The 22,019-nt window shown below is 36.8% G+C and overlaps 1 protein-coding gene across 2 annotated transcripts in view; it reads right to left on the reverse strand.

Moving 5' to 3' along the window:
* The window catches only part of PARD3B (par-3 family cell polarity regulator beta), a 1,914,565-nt gene that overhangs the window by 252,984 nt on the left and 1,639,562 nt on the right, over nt 1–22,019 (reverse strand). For both annotated transcript variants that reach the window (XM_053698659.1, XM_053698658.1), the window contains exon 21: nt 13,468–13,597. In XM_053698659.1, the coding sequence (XP_053554634.1) occupies nt 13,468–13,597 (130 nt within the window). The remainder of the gene's footprint in view (nt 1–13,467; nt 13,598–22,019) is intronic.

Genomic DNA, 22,019 nt, shown 5'->3' on the forward strand with positions numbered 1-22,019 from the left:
GTATAAGCACTGTTATGAAAATCCCCATTATAAATATGGTCATTTTAACAGTAGTTTGTCTATGAGATTAGAACATGCTGGTAACAATAAACATAAAATAGAAGTTATCTAAATATAATTTTACAGCCAATTTATAGGGTACCAAAGAGTTATTACCCTGATTTAAAATGAAGCTATTTAATAAATTACTTCAACAGCTAAAAGTGTTTAAAGTGACAGAAAACTTTATTTTTTTCTGCAAAGCATTTAAAGTATTGTAGGGTTTAGAAGCTCATGTCAACTTCTTTTAGTTTAAATATTCCTGGAAGCGGTATTTCAGATCACCTTCAGGTCATTTTTTATATGTCACCTCAACCCATCTTTCAGAGGCATTTTTTTGTTGGTTTGGTACCAACATACAGAAGCATACCTCCATGCCCCATAGACTGTAGTGCGCTTATGGCTGCAAAGTCACACTGACTGACACAATGGTGTAAGAAGGGAACATGAGCTTCTAAAATCCTGCAATGTTTTAAAAACATTGCATGGATATTTACAGTTAACTGTCCCTTTAAACTGATCTAGTATATAAAATCTTTTCAGCAAGACAATCATGTTCCACACACGTACAGTAACTAATAGGGCACAGTAGGAGGGCTTCTGACACGAGGCGCACAAAGCCAGTTTGATTAGCTGACCAGCTCTGGGAACAGAGGAAGGGATCCCCTGGAGAATTCTCATTATTAGAAAGATGAATATGATCTCACTTGAAGGCTAGATGTCACATGCAGCATGTTCTGCAAGTGCAGGTATCTGTGTACTGAGTGGGGAGACAAGCGCATTAATATTCCTACCATGTTCAACATACGGTGTATTGCTAAGCAACTCTCGGGTTTATCTGACCCCGGTTCATGTAGCCAACTGTGTCTCAACATGCCTTGCTGGTTAAAAGTTTACAGAGAAGACATCTCAGACAGGGGAACTCATTTAGCTAGCAGAGACTAAATCAATCTAAATGGAACAACTTGCATTCTCTTTAAGATCCTAATATGTTTTTATTAAAGCTGCAAAACCATACAACAAGCACCACAGTGAGCAGTTCTTCTGGGGGAGAAAGGATGATTTTATAACACCTCATTTGCCAAATGGGCTGTACAGCTTTCACTGACAGATTACAAATCACACGCTTGGTTAGTACGTCTGTTTAGATTTGTAATCAGCTTATAACGATGTTGATCATGTACAGTTATTATTTGGAATTAAGATATCAAAAACATAATGCATCAAGGAACGTACTGGTTATCACGCAGCAGCATATATCATTAAAAGAGAAGGGTGTAAACAAGAGGTCCTGCCTTGAGGCTGTAGTGGGTTAGGTCCTGCCTGTGGTATCCCCACCTATACTGAAAGTTTCTAAACTGGAGTCTAGGCTATTGACAAGCCTAAGTAAACACAGCCAGCATTAGAAATTACACTCCCAGTGGGGTGCAGGATAGTTAAAGGGACACTGAACCCAAATTTTTTCTTTTGTGATTTAGATAGAGCATGCAATTTTAAGCAACTTTCTAATTTACTCCTATTATCATTTTTTCTTCATTCTCTTGCTATTTTTATTTGAAAAAGAAGGCATCTAAGCTAAGGTCAATTTTTGGTTCAGATCGCTGGACAGCACTTGTTTATTGGTGGGTGAATTTATCTACCAATCAGCAACAACCTAGGTTGTTCACCATAAATGGGCCGGCATCTAAACTTACATTCTTGCTTTTCAAATAAAGATACCAAGAGAATGAAGAAAATTTGATAATAGGAGTAAATTAGAAAGTTGCTTAAAATTTCATGCTCTATCTGAATTATAAAAGAAAAAAATTGGGTTCAGTGTCCCTTTAAGTAATAAAATGTAAATTGTTCATTGTTCTCTTGAAGTATTGAGCTTTGGTTTACAAACAGATACAAGGTAAGGAAGCAAGCATGTGTACACAAAGTGATAAAATAATGAGATCTAATTTTACCTGAAGCTCAACCCATTTCAATAGGCTGTGGTTTAAAAACACAAAATCAACTATTTCATATACACAAATAAACCTGAAAAACATAATTTATGTAAGAACTTACCTGATAAATTCATTTCTTTCATATTAACAAGAGTCCATGAGCTAGTGACGTATGGGATATACATTCCTACCAGGAGGGGCAAAGTTTCCCAAACCTTAAAATGCCTATAAATACACCCCTCACCACACCCACAAATCAGTTTAACGAATAGCCAAGAAGTGGGGTGATAAGAAAAAAAGTGCGAAGCATATAAAATAAGGAATTGGAATAATTGTGCTTTATACAAAAAAATCATAACCACCACAAAAAGGGTGGGCCTCATGGACTCTTGTTAATATGAAAGAAATGAATTTATCAGGTAAGTTCTTACATAAATTATGTTTTCTTTCATGTAATTAACAAGAGTCCATGAGCTAGTGACGTATGGGATAATGACTACCCAAGATGTGGATCTTTCCACACAAGAGTCACTAGAGAGGGAGGGATAAAATAAAGACAGCCAATTCCTGCTGAAAATAATCCACACCCAAAATAAAGTTTAACAAAAAACATAAGCAGAAGATTCAAACTGAAACCGCTGCCTGAAGAACTTTTCTACCAAAAACTGCTTCAGAAGAAGAAAATACATCAAAATGGTAGAATTTAGTAAAAGTATGCAAAGAGGACCAAGTTGCTGCTTTGCAGATCTGGTCAACCGAAGCTTCATTCCTAAACGCCCAGGAAGTAGAAACTGACCTAGTAGAATGAGCTGTAATTCTTTGAGGCGGAATTTTACCCGACTCAACATAGGCAAGATGAATTAAAGATTTCAACCAAGATGCCAAAGAAATGGCAGAAGCTTTCTGGCCTTTCCTAGAACCGGAAAAGATAACAAATAGACTAGAAGTCTTACGGAAAGATTTCGTAGCTTCAACATAATATTTCAAAGCTCTAACAACATCCAAAGAATGCAATGATTTCTCCTTAGAATTCTTAGGATTAGGACATAATGAAGGAACCACAATTTCTCTACTAATGTTGTTGGAATTCACAACTTTAGGTAAAAATTCAAAAGAAGTTCGCAACACCGCCTTATCCTGATGAAAAATCAGAAAAGGAGACTCACACGAAAGAGCAGATAATTCAGAAACTCTTCTAGCAGAAGAGATGGCCAAAAGGAACAAAACTTTCCAAGAAAGTAATTTAATGTCCAATGAATGCATAGGTTCAAACGGAGGAGCTTGAAGAGCTCCCAAAACCAAATTCAAACTCCATGGAGGAGAAATTGACTTAATGACAGGTTTTATACGAACCAAAGCTTGTACAAAACAATGAATATCAGGAAGAATAGCAATCTTTCTGTGAAAAAGAACAGAAAGAGCGGAGATTTGTCCTTTCAAAGAACTCGCGGACAAACCCTTATCTAAACCATCCTGAAGAAACTGTAAAATTCTCGGTATTCTAAAAGAATGCCAAGAAAAATGATGAGAAAGACACCAAGAAATATAAGTCTTCCAGACTCTATAATATATCTCTCGAGATACAGATTTACGAGCCTGTAACATAGTATTAATCACGGAGTCAGAGAAACCTCTATGACCAAGAATCAAGCGTTCAATCTCCATACCTTTAAATTTAAGGATTTCAGATCCGGATGGAAAAAAGGACCTTGAGACAGAAGGTCTGGTCTTAACGGAAGAGTCCATGGTTGGCAAGATGCCATCCGGACAAGATCCGCATACCAAAACCTGTGAGGCCATGCCGGAGCTATTAGCAGAACAAACGAGCATTCCCTCAGAATCTTGGAGATTACTCTTGGAAGAAGAACTAGAGGCGGAAAGATATAGGCAGGATGATACTTCCAAGGAAGTGATAATGCATTCACTGCCTCCGCCTGAGGATCCCGGGATCTGGACAGATACCTGGGAAGTTTCTTGTTTAGATGAGAGGCCATCAGATCTATCTCTGGGAACCCCCACATTTGAACAATCTGAAGAAATACCTCTGGGTGAAGAGACCATTCGCCCGGATGCAACGTTTGGCGACTGAGATAATCCGCTTCCCAATTGTCTACACCTGGGATATGAACCGCAGAGATTAGACAGGAGCTGGATTCCGCCCAAACCAAAATTCGAGATACTTCTTTCATAGCCAGAGGACTGTGAGTCCCTCCTTGATGATTGATGTATGCCACAGTTGTGACATTGTCTGTCTGAAAACAAATGAACGATTCTCTCTTCAGAAGAGGCCAAAACTGAAGAGCTCTGAAAACTGCACGGAGTTCCAAGATATTGATCGGTAATCTCACCTCCTGAGATTCCCCAAACTCCTTCTGCCGTCAGAGATCCCCACACAGCTCCCCAACCTGTGAGACTTGCATCTGTTGAAATTACAGTCCAGGTCGGAAGAACAAAAGAAGCCCCCTGAATTAAACGATGGCGATCTGTCCACCACGTTAGAGAGTGCCGAACAATCGGTTTTAAAGATATTAATTGATATATCTTCGTGTAATCCCTGCACCATTGGTTCAGCATACAGAGCTGAAGAGGTCGCATGTGAAAACGAGCAAAGGGGATCGCGTCCGATGCAGCAGTCATAAGACCTAGAATTTCCATGCATAAGGCTACCGAAGGGAATGATTGAGACTGAAGGTTTCGACAGGCTGTAATCAATTTTAGACGTCTCTTGTCTGTTAAAGACAAAGTCATGGACACTGAATCTATCTGGAAACCCAGAAAGGTTACCCTTGTTTGAGGAATCAAAGAACTTTTTGGTAAATTGATCCTCCAACCATGATCTTGAAGAAACAACACAAGTCGATTCGTATGAGACTCTGCTAAATGTAAAGACGGAGCAAGTACCAAGATATCGTCCAAATAAGGAAATACCACAATACCCTGTTCTCTGATTACAGACAGAAGGGCACCGAGAATCTTTGTGAAAATTCTTGGAGCTGTAGCAAGGCCAAACGGTAGAGCCACAAATTGGTAATGCTTGTCTAGAAAAGAGAATCTCAGGAACTGATAATGATCTGGATGAATCGGAATATGCAGATATGCATCCTGTAAATCTATTGTGGACATATAATTCCCTTGCTGAACAAAAGGCAATATAGTCCTTACAGTTACCATCTTGAACGTTGGTATCCTTACATAACGATTCAATAATTTTAGATCCAGAACTGGTCTGAAGGAATTCTCCTTCTTTGGTACAATGAAGAGATTTGAATAAAACCCCATCCCCTGTTCCGGAACTGGAACTGGCATAATTACTCCAGCCAACTCTAGATCTGAAACACAATTCAGAAATGCTTGAGCTTTCACTGGATTTACTGGGACATGGGAAAGAAAAAATCTCTTTGCAGGAGGTCTCATCTTGAAACCAATTCTGTACCCTTCTGAAACAATGTTCTGAATCCAAAGATTGTGAACAGAATTGATCCAAATTTCTTTGAAAAAACGTAACCTGCCCCCTACCAGCTGAACTGGAATGAGGGCCGTACCTTCATGTGAACTTAGAAGCAGGCTTTGCCTTTCTAGCAGGCTTGGATTTATTCCAGACTGGAGATGGTTTCCAAACTGAAACTGCTCCTAAGGACGAAGGATCAGGCTTTTGTTCTTTGTTGAAACGAAAGGAACGAAAACGATTGTTAGCCCTGTTTTTACCTTTAGACTTTTTATCCTGTGGTAAAAAAGTTCCTTTCCCACCAGTAACAGTTGAAATAATAGAATCCAACTGAGAACCAAATAATTTGTTTCCCTGGAAAGAAATGGAAAGTAGAGTTGATTTAGAAGCCATATCAGCATTCCAAGTCTTAAGCCATAAAGCTCTTCTGGCTAAGATAGCCAGAGACATAAATCTAACATCAACTCTAATAATATCAAAAATGGCATCACAGATGAAATTATTAGCATGCTGGAGAAGAATAATAATATCATGAGAATCACGATTTGTTACTTGTTGCGCTAGAGTTTCCAACCAAAAAGTTGAAGCTGCAGCAACATCAGCCAATGATATAGCAGGTCTAAGAAGATTACCTGAACATAGATAAGCTTTTCTTAGAAAAGATTCAATTTTTCTATCTAAAGGATCCTTAAACGAGGTACCATCTGATGTAGGAATGGTAGTACGTTTAGCAAGGGTAGAAATAGCCCCATCAACTTTAGGGATTTTGTCCCAAAATTCTAACCTGTCAGGCGGAACAGGATATAATTGCTTAAAACGTTTAGAAGGAGTAAATGAGTTACCCAATCTATCCCATTCCTTAGCAATTACTGCAGAAATAGCATTAGGAACAGGAAAGACTTCTGGAATAACCGCAGGAGCTTTAAAAACCTTATCCAAACGTATAGAATTAGTATCAAGAGGACTAGAATCCTCTATTTCTAAAGCAATTAGTACTTCTTTAAGTAAAGAGCGAATAAATTCCATCTTAAATAAATATGAAGATTTATCAGCATCAATCTCTGAGACAGAATCCTCTGAACCAGAAGAGTCCAAAGAATCAGAATGATGGTGTTCATTTAAAAATTCATCTGTAGAGAGAGAAGATTTAAAAGACTTTTTACGTTTACTAGAAGGAGAAATAACAGACAAAGCCTTCTTTATGGATTCAGAAACAAAATCTCTTATGTTATCAGGAACATTCTGCACCTTAGATGTTGAGGGAACTGCAACAGGCAATGGTACATCACTAAAGGAAATATTATCTGCATTAACAAGTTTGTCATGACATTTAATACAAACAACAGCTGGAGGAATAGCTACCAAAAGTTTACAGCAGATACACTTAGCTTTGGTAGATCCAGCAGGCAGAGGTTTTCCTGTAGTATCTTCTGGCTCAGATGCAACGTGAGACATCTTGCAATATGTAAGAGAAAAAACAACATATAAAGCAAAATAGATCAAATTCCTTATAAGACAGTTTCAGGAATGGGAAAAAAATGCCAAACATCAAGCTTCTAGCAACCAGAAGCAAATGAAAAATGAGACTGAAATAATGTGGAGACAAAAGCGACGCCCATATTTTTTGGCGCCAAATAAGACGCCCACATTATTTGGCGCTAAAATGCTTTTGGCGCCAAAAATGACGCCACATCCGGAACGCCGACATTTTTGGCGCAAAATAACGTCAAAAATGACGCAACTTCCGGCGACACGTATGATGCCGGAAACGGAAATGAATTTTTGCGCCAAAAAAGTCCGCGCCAAGAATGACGCAATAAAATGAAGCATTTTCAGCCCCCGCGAGCCTAACAGCCCACATGGAAAAAGTCAGATTTTTGAGGTAAGAAAAAATATGATAATTAAAGCATAATCCCAAATATGAAACTGACTGTCTGGAAATAAGGAAAGTTGAACATTCTGAGTCAAGGCAAATAAATGTTTGAATACATATATTTAGAACTTTATAAATAAAGTGCCCAACCATAGCTTAGAGTGTCACAGAAAATAAGACTTACTTACCCCAGGACACTCATCTACATGTTTGTAGAAAGCCAAACCAGTACTGAAACGAGAATCAGTAGAGGAAATGGTAAATATAAGAGTATATCGTCGATCTGAAAAGGGAGGTAAGAGATGAATCTCTACGACCGATAACAGAGAACCTTATGAAATAGACCCCGTAGAAGGAGATCACTGCATTCAATAGGCAATACTCTCCTCACATCCCTCTGACATTCACTGCACGCTGAGAGGAAAACCGGGCTCCAACTTGCTGCGGAGCGCATATCAACGTAGAATCTAGCACAAACTTACTTCACCACCTCCATCGGAGGCAAAGTTTGTAAAACTGATTTGTGGGTGTGGTGAGGGGTGTATTTATAGGCATTTTAAGGTTTGGGAAACTTTGCCCCTCCTGGTAGGAATGTATATCCCATACGTCACTAGCTCATGGACTCTTGTTAATTACATGAAAGAAATTCAATTTCTCATACAGTTTATACTCTGCTGGTATAGCAAGTCACTGGAAACACATTAAGGGAAAAATAATAATTTTACAGTATACTTTCCCTTTAAAGAAACATACAAGTCAGTATGCTGGGGATTGAACAAAATTGCAGAACCAAGTGGGGTAAAAGAAAGGCTGCTTTAGCCTTATTAATAGTCAAAAGGGCACTATCTCTAAAAGCTGCTAAAGCCATATTCCTACAAATTAAATGAACATTCAATACCGTGGAATTGCAGAATCCAATGCAATAGCAATTACTCTCTATTTAAAATTGTCAGTAGATTTTTTTCCCCAATAAATTTATTTCCCTGCTCACTATCTCATGTGACAGCCATCGACCAATTACAGGCTCATGTATGTATACACAATAAATTCCTTGACATGCTCAATAGGAGCTGGTGTCTTAGAGGCGTTGGTTTAAAAAAAAAGTCTGAAGCTGCCCTGTTTTATTGCACTTTTTATGTCAGTGTGTGTGCAAAATGATGCACTGTACAGCCTCACCATATTATAAATCACATGAAATACAGTACAATCACACTACTTGTTCCTGGTTCTATCCTCTGAATATAAACTACCAAATGTACAGTTTTGTTTTATTGCAGTCAGCAAATGTTACTGTCTATGTTTTTTTTCTAAATTAAAAACACAATTTTGCACTTACATTTCAGTTCCAGGTCACCTGATATGTCCTACCTGCACCACTATAACCTTTACACAATGCACATTCTATGTTAACAATCATGCATTTACCCCAATGCTCTCAGCATTCCTGCCAAATCCTTTAATCTGTCACCTTTCCTTGTTATTTACCTGCCCAAACTATAGTGAAACAAAAATTGCATTTAAATGTAGGTAAATTGTCAATATATGAGGGACATGAAACAAATTGAGAACTGTGATATCAAAGTAAATACAGATGTACATGATCAAATAAATATTGGTCTTTAAAAAAAGAAAAAAAAAAGAAAAAAACTTGTATCACAGAGAAATGAAAAGATCATCCCCAGTCAATGTTCAAAACAGGCCTTCCGTAAAGCTTTTCCATTCCTCTTTTTAGCCCAGCAGTTATTTCCAAATGCACCTTTCATGACTAGAAATTATTCTGCAAACTGATAGAACACAAGGATTTCTGCTTGCATGAACAATAATTGGATGACTTAGTACAGAACCAAAAAATCTCCTTAACGACTGCACACAACATTTAACAATGGGGGAAGTGTTAGCTGGCCTATTTGCCATTTAGAAAGCACTTTCCTCTGCAATAAGGATTTCAAAGACAGAGTATTTTGCATGTGCAGTCAATCACTTTTGGGGGGAAAAAAATTACCAGCATACTGTGAAAAGGGAATTTAAGGTTCTAATTATATTGAAATGTGACATTTACATTCTCAAGTGGGCAAGCTTACTATTTGTGCTCTTTTCAATATTGTTGTCTATTAAAGTTTAAAGGGATACTGTTATGCCTTTAAGGCAGTTTATATTAGCATTATTTGTAGACTTACAGAAGTTCTGCAATAATCATGTCTTTTTTATATAACAAAAGTTAAAAAAATATCTCCCTAGAGTTTGAGGCTTTTTGATGAAAGACTACACAATCACATCTACAAAGTTATTTTTTCTTTTTCTGCTTCTTCATCACTTTAATCATCACTAGAATAAAGCGCTTGTGGGCAATTTATGGAGTAACTGCTAAACAGCAAGTCCTAATTCTATGCCCCCCGAGTGTGCTGTTCCAAGACTGGAGACAATCTGTATATAGTGCAGGGAACCTGTTGGTTTTTTTATTTAGTTCTCATAGGCTCCTGCTTACTATGCAGCATAAATAATATGTTCATTAACAGGATATCCTCAGTATCATATATGCATAAAGGGTAGATTATTAAAGGGATAGTAAAGTCCAAATTAAACTTTCATGATTGTGATAGGGCATGTATTTTTAAACAACTTTCTAATTTACTTTTATCATCAAATGTGCTTTGTTCTCTTGGTATTCTTAGTTGAAAGCTAAACCTAGGTAGGCTCCTATGTCTAAGCCCTTGAAGGTCGCCTCTTATTTGAATGCATTTGACAGTTTTTTCACAGCTAGAGGGCATTAGTTCATGTGTTTCATATAAATAAAATTGTGCTCATGCACGGGGAGTTATTTAAGAGTCAGTACTAATTGCTTGAAATGCAAGTCTGTCAAAAGATCTGAGATAAGGAGGCAGTCTGCAGAAGCTTAGATACACGGCAATTACAGAGGTAAAAAGTATACAGTGTTGGTTATGCAAAACTGGTGAATGGTAAATAAAGGGATTACCAATCTTTTTAAACAATAAAATGTTTGGTGTTTACTATCCCTTTAAATAAGATACACCACCTGATAGAAATTAGGTAATACGTATGGCATTCTATAAGCCTATGTAGTTAAAGATTATTTAAAAGACTGTAAAAAACAATAGAGTTGCAAAATCAACAAACGCATAATAAAAAGGCAATTCAATAACACTTAGGGCCCAAAGATCTAAAGTTCTTTGCTCTGCTGAGACCAGTACTCTGAGGTCCCTCAAGCCATTTTAGAAAGGCAAATTTCACCTTGAGTGATCTCACTATGCAGGGTTCTAGATATGAAGGAGAGGCATATACATTGCAATATAATGATCAAAAAAGCCAGCAAAGATTTTGCATGATTTCTCTCCATGCCATGAATTTCAAACGAGTTGTAGATTTTCAAAGTTACTCTCATTCTCCCGGCCCCTTTTATCATGAGACAGCCAACAGCCAATCACAAAACGCATAAAGTATACAGTGAACTGTGTTGACATACTCAGTATGAGCTGGAGCATTGAAAAAGATTGTGCACATTTTGATAATGCCAATAAATTAGAAACTTTAAAAATTGCACACTATATATGGATCCTCAAAGTTTAACTTTGACTTTAGTATCTGTTTAAAAAAAATAAAAATTCTGAAAATAACTACTTTTGAGGAAAAAAAAGACATATTTTCTTCACGCTAAAGTGTGGAAGGTACTGCTGCCCCCAGCACTTTCTATGGCTCTCTAAATGCATGTTCTCACAAGCAGATAATCCCATAGCAGCTCTGGATAAGCTACCGGCCTATCAGGAGCAGATACAGCAGTGCTTTATGGGAGCACACAATTGGAGGGAACAGAGAGCACTGGCGCAATTGAAAAAATATTATCGTTTTTTTAATGCTGTTTAGCTTCATGTGAACTAAAATGGTGCCCACATTCATAGGCATAAAGGTGAAATATAGTATATAAGTGAACAACCACTAAATAAGAACATTTATAAATATTAGTAGAGGGGTTTGGACAGTGACAGACGGGCTGCATCATGGCCTGAGAAATACACTCAAGAAAATGTTTAACTCACTGTTTACCAATTACATAATCAGTCAAAATGGTCTGTGCTAATCAGTATGTGTGCTAAGGGCAGTGCTGCTCAGCTATCTGTCTGAGAATGACCAAAAGTAAACAATCTTTATATGATAGTCTTCTGGCACTAAATACTACAATCAGTAAACCTAATAGCAGCTGCATTTGTTCAAATTCTGGATATTTCAGACATCTTCAAGTGTGTGTCTATGTGATGTCATTCAGAAGTTCACTGTGCCATTTATTCCACAAACATTGCTTTCTTTTAAGAGAATGTAAAAAAATACAGCAGACATTATTATGAATTCTTCCCAAAATACTATAAATGTTCCAAAATAAGATTTAAAAGACTCTATAGGCTTTAGACATTGGAGAAAGAAGTAAAAGATGAGAGAACTGCACATAGTTGGATATGATATGTTGGGTCTTAAACAGGAAAAACAATCTAATTTAGTTCTACACAAGCAATAATAAAATTGATTACAGAATGTTCTTGCTTTTTTTCGTGCCTTTATTACATGTACTACTGTTACTTGGTCTAAAGCTTAAAGAAGACCTTTATGGGATAATGTGATGCTACAAATGTACAAAACACACACGCACAAGACATATGAGGAAGTGAAAGAGAGATAGAGAGAAGAATGCAGATAGAGCTGAGTCTGTGGTTGAGCTGGGATGGGCTAAGTCCCTGACTCATTCCTCTCAATACAATTTTTTTGTTCTAGGAGCAGGTGGCTCAGGGTCAGATAACTAGGTAGGACTAGAGTGGGACGTCCTGAAATGGGGCTAAACATGTTAATATGAGATCTAGGACCTCATGGTGGGATTTAAGCAGTAGCTGGTTTCTTTATAGGAGCAGATATAAATAGCAAGAAAAGGGGCTAACAGGAGTGCACAGTAACACAATAAAAGATACCCCCTCATGTAAATATAATATAGTTCCATCAATCCCTTACAAAGTTGGCAAGTGAAAATCAACATGGATAAATGTCTCTGTACCTATGTGTATAGTTGGCTTGAGGTTCTTATGTTGCTAAGGAGTTTAGTTTTATATACAAGTATATATTGGTGTTTTCATTTGTAGAACTTACAAGAAAAAAACAAAACATTGCCCTATATAAACTAGGGTCTCCAGAGAAAACGGACGCAGACCACATTGTGTAATGATATGAAAGAGGACCACACATTCAAACAGGCTAGAAAATAACACAATTATAATTATTTCTTAGATTTCTAATCAGGTTTTATTTTCTAGTTAAGCTCATAGTATATTTATATGGGGGGGGGGGGTCATTTTCAAAATGACCAACCTATTAACTGAATATTTTATGAGCTAATATCAACACTGAATCTCATTCATTTGAGTTTCACAGCTGAAAAGTGAATAATTACCACATGGGAGGAGTGGCAAGTTTTGGACCAGGAGGCAAGTACAACCCCGTAGCCCAGGTACAGCAACCAACTCTTTTAAAATGTTGTATTTAATATTATATAATAAAAAACTGCTGTAGAGAATAATAAAGTAAGGCTGTTTACTTTTATGGGATTCCAGATTCCTTGTGCTCTCCATTGTTAACAGCTCCTTGGTTATCATGTGGCCCCTTCTGCACACTCATGTAGGGCAGCCTATAGTTATAGTAGTAACCCAGAGTTTCTGGGGGGTATAGGCAGAAAACCACTTCCAACATGCACAGTAAATTGGGCACAGTGTAGGAATAGACAGGGTACCTATAGCTACACACCGATTTATGTGTATGTCCCATTTATACACAGACAATGCCTTAAAATGTATTTCTTAATGTAATATGTAAATGTCTATGCTGTGCTTTTTGATCACTGTGGGCTTACGTAAAAAGCTTTGGCTGTGCACAGTGTAAATGAGCTGTAATGCCCCTAAATGGTAATATACTGTGCAAAATAGACACATCCCATGGGCACATCTATGAAAAATAAAGAGTTTGTTGGGTAATGCACCTGCACTGGCCCTGATTCCACTAGCAACAGTTGCCTGGTGGGGGGCAAATGCCCCCCTGCCCCCCCCCCCCAGCCTAGTTCACCATCTATTTTATCACATTATGTTGCTTCTTGATATTTTATAGATTGTGCTTTATACTCTGTGACCTACCCAGCTTTGCTCGTACTCCGCAGGCCGTGCAAGTGCTTGCTCCTCTTCATACAGGCCTTCCCGTCGTGCTTGGTGGTATTCCATCCGTAGCTGCTGGATACGGTCTGCGTTTCCAGATGTTGATCGGGCACTGAAACATAAGTTAACAGCTACATGAATGTATATTTAAACCAAGCAATTGCTGAAAAGTACTTTCTTGCTCCAATGCAATTTTTTTATGTTTACAGACATTATCCTCAATGAAGCTTGTTACCATCTGGATGTTGACTAATGCTTGTATTAGAAATTTAACAGCTACAGAACAAAACAACCAAAAAAAAAAATTCAGACAATGAAAATATTCCTGTGCTGATCTATAAATTAAATAAGCATGAATATTCAGCAATATGCAAACAGCTCCCTCACTGCCCAAGAGCCATAATAATACTACGCAACAGAGAGACAAAAAATGAAGCTTCAAACAAGTCGACACCTGCAAGCAGTTTTTTTTATGTATTGATATCTGCAAGATACAAAGCACCCTAAAAACTGAGAAATCAACATCACAAACATTTCCCAGCTGGAAATCACAGCATAGGATGAGCTATGTTTTTATCTGTTGGTTTCTGATCATCCTACATAATTCACATGCACCTTGGTTTTGGTAAAGACCTTCATCAACACCTAGCAACGCAGAATAGTGTTAAAATCTAAACTGCTCCAAATGTCACAGGATACAAAGTAGCAATAGATGAGATTTCCCATCTAGCTCCTTGAAAGCAATAAGCTGAGGATTCTGTCATTGGCAAAGGGATTAAAGGAAAGGTTGACAGCAGCAGGACATGATAGCTGGTGAAAATCCCTGAACTCTAATAACACCTAGAATCAGGATCCATGTTTAAAAGGAAAAATAAAAAATCTAATGTAAAACTCCAGTCACTCTTAAAGGGACATGACAATATAAATAGAGCATGTCATTTTAAAGGATTTTACAATTGACTTCTGTAATCAAATTCAATTTGTTATCGTGGTAAATCATTGTTAAAAAGCATACTTAGATTGGGGCAGCAAAGCACTACTGGGAGCTAGCTAGTGATTGGTGGTTGACATATATGCCTGTTATCATTGGCTCATCAGATGTTTGCAGCTAGCTCCCAGTAGTACATAGTGGCTCTGGAGCTGAATTTAACTATGTGTTTACCCCCCACTTCATGGGTTAAACATATAGTTATATGTAAGCAATAGTTTAATGATAAAATGTAAATGTACATTTTCTTTTTACATTTTTGAGTCTCTTTATTATTAGAGATAAGTCAAAATGCCTTTTTTTATTCACTTTTGTAGGATTGTACCATAAAATAGCTAGTCCTCTGATGTGTATTAGTTGTGCTACCTACAAAATGTATAATCAGATGGTGCATTGTAAAAGGGATGCGTTAGAGCACTGATAAAATGCTCGAATGTATTAGAACAATAAACGATTTCATTAATTTCCATTAGTAACTATATGCTAACAGGACACAGCTGGAGATTGGTGACTACTTGCATATGCCTCTCCTGAATGGCTCACTGGCTGTGTCCTGCAACTACTGAATGGAACTTTTTAGGGTTAAACTCACAGTTAACAAGGGACAGCTTAGTGTAATAATATAATGTAGCAATGAATTGGAGCAGTTTATTTTTACCCTAGCATGCCCCTTTAAGGCTCTATAAATGTGACAGCAGAATAACTGTTCTCTTATAATTTTATTTAATTATTTCACAGTATTACAAGTGAGAAAAATACTTCCTGCATATCCACTACATTTTTCTTTCTTACATCACGTTTTAAATTGTTAAAGTACATAATGGTACTGTATTTACACCAGGAATTAGGTGCATATTTTGAGATAAATTGCATTAGATTTGACTATCCATGGCTTTTAACTTTACCCTTTCAAATAATAAGATATCTTTATCACAAATATGCAGGCTGCAATTTAAGCAAACCCACATCTCCGTGTATAGGAAATCCACCTGTCCACCAACTTTGCTTAAAGGGGCATTAAACACAAATTTGAAGGTGAGAGAATAATGCAGTATTGTGTTCTAAAATAAGTATATTCTTTATGCCTTTTCTTTTCACCAATTTGCCAGAACAAAAGGTCCCTTGTTAACAAATATTGTTCAAACTGAAAACGTCTCCTCTTTTCTTTCACACAAAAACACAAAATCAGCTAATTCATATACATAAATAAGCCTTAAAAAGCAAATCTCTGCAGCTGGTAAAAAAGTAATTGGAACCACATTAAGGAAAAAAAACTATTTTACAGCATACTGTCCCTTTAAGGTGGTTAAGCACGGATTCTGCTCAGGTAATTTATTTTAATATATCAGCTGCAATTAGCAAAATTATCACCAAGAAACTAAAGGTGTCACTTTTTTAAAATGCTCTGCTCAAGTTTATTATTTGCTTTTCCATATAAAAGAGAAGCTTCAACCTTAGTAAAAATGCATTTCTATATTTGTTCTATAATGTTTACTTTGACCTGAGCCATAAAATGCTGGCCATGACAATAAAATAATGTCTGGCTGGCACACCTGTGTGAAAGCAGCTGGTTCACATATTTAAAATATTGACTGTAAGACTAAGATCATTTCTCTAAGCTAAGTCACAAAATCTAGTATGACGTTAGGTCAGGAAAGGACATTAATATCACTTCTTTAAAATTCACAGCTACTCTGCAGCTCAGGCTGGTAGCTCACACATAAGATAATACACTCACGCTCGAGCATTATCTGCGCTAGAAGTAAGCTTTTTGTGTGCGTCGGGTTGCACTTGTATTATGAGTTGAAAATAAACTGTTTTCGCTCACACACTAACCCACCGCGCCTAAAAAACTGAACTTAGAATATCACTTGCATGTTCACGCATTAGAAGTCAATGGAGGAAAGTGGGGAAAAATGTGTGCTAATCCGACATGAAAATATAAATAATTCACATTCCAATATTCTGCACATAGGAAATTATTTATTCATAAATACATATTTCTACATATAGCTGATGTTTTTTTGGTCAAATATTTATATATATATATATATATATATATATATATATATATATATATATATAGAGAGAGAGAGAGAGAGAGAGAGAGAGATATAGAGAGAGAGAGAGAGAGAGAGAGAGAGCAATATACGCTCTCTGGATTTATAACACAGCACTCTTTATTATGTTGTGACGTTTTGGGCATTCATCCCTTCCTCAGACCTGGTCTCGCCATTGTCGACCAAAGAAGATGAATAACAATGTATTAAAAAATAATATTGCAAAATATGTTTTTACATGTTTTCATCTACTTTACTGCAAAGGGCTTCAACACGCTCGCACACGTGCACACACACACACATATATATATGTGTGTGTGTGTGTGTGTACATATGTATTTATGTGTTCATATGTGCATATATGTCTGTAAATACATATGTACACATTTAAATACATATGTACACAGACATACAGTATATATATATATATATATATATATTTATATATATATATAAACATACATATTCATCTTTTGACATGTCATGTGTATATGTGTATATATATATATATATATATATATATATATATATATATATATACACATATAGGGTGCATTCAGTACCCGGGTGCTAATCCTCAATAATGTATATATGTGGATCACTGATTCAGAAGGGCACTCACAGGTGTTTATATAATAATCCAAATTATTTTATTTTCAATACATCAAGGTCGCAATGTAATAGTTCAAATGGTGCTCCATTTGATAAAGGTCTAAGTGTAGACCGAAACGTTATGGGTTAAGGCCCTGCTGTTTTTTCCTTGGATTGGAATAAAGGCTTTCTGATTGAATTCCCTGTGTTGCCTGCTGTTTTTCCGGATACCTGTAACACTTAAGCCGAGTGTGTATTTGGAATATTACCTACATGCAATACTTTATCCTGCAGTGCACCGGGTAGCTGCTTTATTGGTGTGTGCCACTTTTCCTGCATTTGTATATATATATATATATATATATATATATATATATAGTATATATATATATATAGTATATATATATATATATATATATATATCAATGTTAAAGCCCTTTGCCTGCACCTGAGACTTCATGTGTTTAAGCCCTTAAAAAAAATGTGTGCATTATATTTTTTAATAATTTTTAATTAGATGGTGTTATTATGAGTGTAACTGTACTTTGTAATGTATTTTTGATGCATTTTTAACACTTTTTTATTTTGAAAAACAGTTAACCAGAGCTCGGAGGTTGCACTAACCCAACGCACGTTAACTTCAATTGTGCTCAAGCAATCGGGTTTACTTTCAACTTGTATTATGAGCGGAAAAGCTGATGCATGCAAACAGCTGCTATAAACCCCTTATCGCTTGCGTGTAACTTAACGAGCCACTCGTAATCTGGCCCAAAATGAAATAAGACTATGGGGTCAATTTACCATATGTGGGGCGGACATCGCTAAATGTCAACAACATACGATCGTATCTGATTGGGATGATTGTCTTACGACAGCTGCTTCTTAACTGTCGTTTCCGGTTAGCCGGAACGTTCGGGCGGATAAAGCAGCATCCGCTGCTTATTAAATCAGGCCCTAAGTTTCATATAGAAGTCACGTAGATTATTTCCTTTTTATTGTAAACTTTACAAATTATAATACAGATACATTTGCTAATTGTAAATATATGTTCTGGGTACTGCCACTTGTTGCCATCTTAACACTATTTACTAAGACGATAGTATCTTGAGAATAGAATTCAGCATCACAGATTTACAAAAATAATAATTAAAAAAAGTTAAACTTCAAATATAACATTTTAGATTTGGCTTCCTTTAAATTTTCATACATTGAGCCCTGTGTACTAAACTCATGCACAGTGAACAATGTGCACACTCCTGGCTTTTATCAAGTAAATTATAGAAACCCCAAATATTTCTCACCCTTTTTCAAAATCCTAATTACAGGTATACCTCACTTTACAGCGCTTCACTAATACATCGCTTTGTGGAGCTGAAGTTCAACCTCCAAGGATTTTGAAACAGTGCTGTAATCATTGTGAGTTTGCAAGAAAAGTGACTGGCACCATTTTGTTATGCTAAGTTCACTCTGTTTACAGCACTACAGTGCAATCTGTGTCTCGGTGCTATAGTCTGGCAAATTTTACTACAGTAATTGTCACTATTATACAGGTGCAGTATTTATTGAATACTAATTGAATACTGTGCTGTGCTAGTGTTAAACTAAACGTAGCACTATTGCACCCCTAATATATGTTAATTCAAACATGTTTTCAAGTTTTTAAACACACTGGCAAGTGAAAAGAAAGCTCAAACTGTCTTGTTTCACTTTAAGGAGGTTTTCACTTTACAGCGGGGCTCCGGTCCCTAACCCGCTGTATGAGCGGGGTATACCTGTATTTGGGTAATTAGAAGAAAGATAAATTTCCCCTCCAACCAACCAAAAGAGGATGTGGAGGAACCTATACTATTTGATATTGATAATACTGATCTGTGGAAGTATCCTCTTTGTTTACTTTACAAGAGAAGGGCACCGTATAGTGTCAGTTTTAAACGGATATGAAACCCAAATACTTTTTTTACAATTCAGACAGAATGAACTATTTAAAACAAGTTTCCTATTTACTTCTATTATCAAACTTGCTCCCTTCCCATGATATTCTGTGTTGAAGAAATACCTAGGTAGGCATCTTGAGCTCTACATAGCAGGAAATAGTTCTGCCATCTAGTGCTCTTGCAAAACTGCTGCTGAATAGTGATTCAGATATGTGACAGTGTTCTGTCGAAATTTGCTACCTCATCAATATTTGCTCCCCCGATGTGCGCATGCGCGCAATTACGTAATCCCACTCAACATATATGGAATGTGATTACATAATTACAAGCATGCACACATCTTTAGGTAGCAAATTTCAATGGTTAAAGGGACACTGTACCCAAATGTTTTCTTTCGTGATTCAGATAGAGCATGACATTTTAAGCAACTTTCTAATTTACTCCTATTATCAAATTTTCTTCATTCTCTTGGTATCTTTATTTGAAATGCACAAATGTAAGTTTAGATGCCGGCCCATTTTTGGTGAACAACCTGGGTTTCCTTGCTGATTGGTGGATAAATTCATCCACCAATAAAAAAAAGTGCTGCCCAGAGTACTGAAACCAAAAAAAGCTTAGATGCCTTCTTTTTCAAATAAAGATAGCAAGAGAATGAAGAAAAATTGATTATAGGAGCAAATTAGAAAGTTGCTTAAAATTGCATGCTCTTTCTGAATTACAAAAGAAAAAAATTGGGTTCAGTGTCCCTTTAACCCCTTAATGACCACAGCACTTTTCCATTTTCTGTCCCTTTGGGACCAAGGCTATTTTTACATTTTTGAGGTGTTTGTGTTTAGCTGTAATTTTCCTCTTACTCATTTACTGTACCCACACATATTATATACCTTTTTTCTCGCCATTAAATGGACTTTCTAAAGATACCATTATTTTCATCATATCTTATAATTTACTATAAAAAAAATTATAAAATATGAGGAAAAAATGGAAAAAAACACACTTTTTCTAACTTTGACCCCCAAAATCTGTTACACATCTACAACCACAAAAAAACACCCATGCTAAATAGTTTCTAAATTTTGTCCAGAATTTAGAAATACCCAATGTTTACATGTTCTTTGCTTTTTTTGTAAACTATAGGGCCATAAATACAAGTAGCACTTTGCTATTTCCAAACCATTTCTTTTCAAAATTAGCGCTAGTTACATTAGAACACTGATATCTTTCAGGAATCTCTGAATATCCATTGACATGTATATATTTTTTTTTAGTAGACAACCCAAAGTATTGATCTAGGCCCATTTTGGTATATTTCATGCCACCATTTCACCGCCAAATGCAATCAAATACAAAAAATCGTTCACTTTTCACAAATTTTTTCACAAACTTTTGGTTTCTAACTTAAAGGGATAGTAACCCCACGTTTTTTCTTTCATGATTCAGATAGAGCATGCAATTTTAAGCAACTTTCTAATTTACTCCTATTATCAAATTTTCTTTGTTCTCATGTTATCTTGATTTGAAAAAGCAGTAATAAAAGGTTAGGAGCCGGCCCATTTTTTAGTTCAGCACCTTGATAGAGCTGCTGATTGGTTTGCTACATTTAGCCACAAATCAGCAAGTGCTACCCATGTGCTGAACACAAAATGGTCTGGCTCTAAAGCTTACATTACTGCTTTTTCAAATCAAGATAGCATGAGAACAAAGAAAAAATGATAATAGGAGTAAATTAGAAAGGTGCTTAAAATCTCATGCTCTATCTGAATCATGAAAGAAAAAAATTGGGTTTAGTATCCCTTTAAATTATTTACAAACAGCTTGTGCAATTATGGCATAAATTGTTGTAAATTCTTATCTGGGATCCCCTTTGTTCAGAAATAGCAGACATATATGACTTTGGCGTTGCTTTTTGGTAATTAGAAGGCCGCTAAATGCCACTGCGCACCACACGTGTATTATGCCCAGCAGTGAAGGGGTTAATTAGGGAGCATGTAGGGAGCTTTTTGGGATAGTTTTAGCTTTAGTGTAGTGTAGTAGACAACCCCAAGTATTGATCTAGGCCAATTTTGGTATATTTTATGCCACCATTTCACCGCCAAATGCAATCAAATTAAAAAAAAAGTTAAATTTTTCTCAATTTTAGGTTTCTCACTGAAATTATTTACAAACAGCTTGTGCAATTATGGCACAAATGGTTGTAAATGCTTCTCTGGGATCCCCTTTGTTCAGAAATAGCAGACATATATGGCTTTGGCATTGCTTTTTGGTAATTAGAAGGCCTCTAAATGCCGCTGCGCATCACACGTGTATTATGGCTAGCAGTGAAGGGGTTAATTATGTAGCTTGTAGGGAGCTTGTAGGGTTAATTTTATCTTTAGTGTAGAGCTCAGCCTCCCACCTGAAACATCAGACCCCCTGATCCCTCCCAAACAGCTCTCTTCCCTCCCCCACCCCACAATTGTCCCCGCCATCTTAAGTACTGGCAGAAACTCTGCCAGTACTAAAATAAAAGGTATTTGGCCATTTAAAAAAAAAAAAAAAAAAAAAAAAGCATATTTACATATGCTGATGTGTATGATCCCCCTTAGACCCCAACCTCACTGATCCCCCACCTAACAGCTCTCTAACCCTTCCCCTCTGCCTTAATGGGCGCCATCTTGGGTACTGGCAGCTGTCTGCCAGTACCCAGTTTTGCAAAAAATTTGCCATTTTATTAAAAAAAAAGCAATTTTCTGTAGTGTAGCTTTCCCCCCCACCAAGACCAACCCCCCACCCCTTCCAGATCCCTTAGATTATATTTTTTAAAGTTTAAACTTTATTTTTTTTGAATACTTTTTACTATGTTTTTCTGTAGTGTAGCGGTTCCCACCCGCTCCCGCCCCGTGCACGCGCCCGCCCTCCAACCCCCGTGCACGCGCGCGCTCCCGTGCGCGCCCCCGTGGGTCCCGCCCCCGATCCCGCCCC

Source organism: Bombina bombina, chromosome 1 (genome assembly GCF_027579735.1).
Source record: "Bombina bombina isolate aBomBom1 chromosome 1, aBomBom1.pri, whole genome shotgun sequence".
Lineage (NCBI taxonomy): Eukaryota > Metazoa > Chordata > Amphibia > Anura > Bombinatoridae > Bombina > Bombina bombina.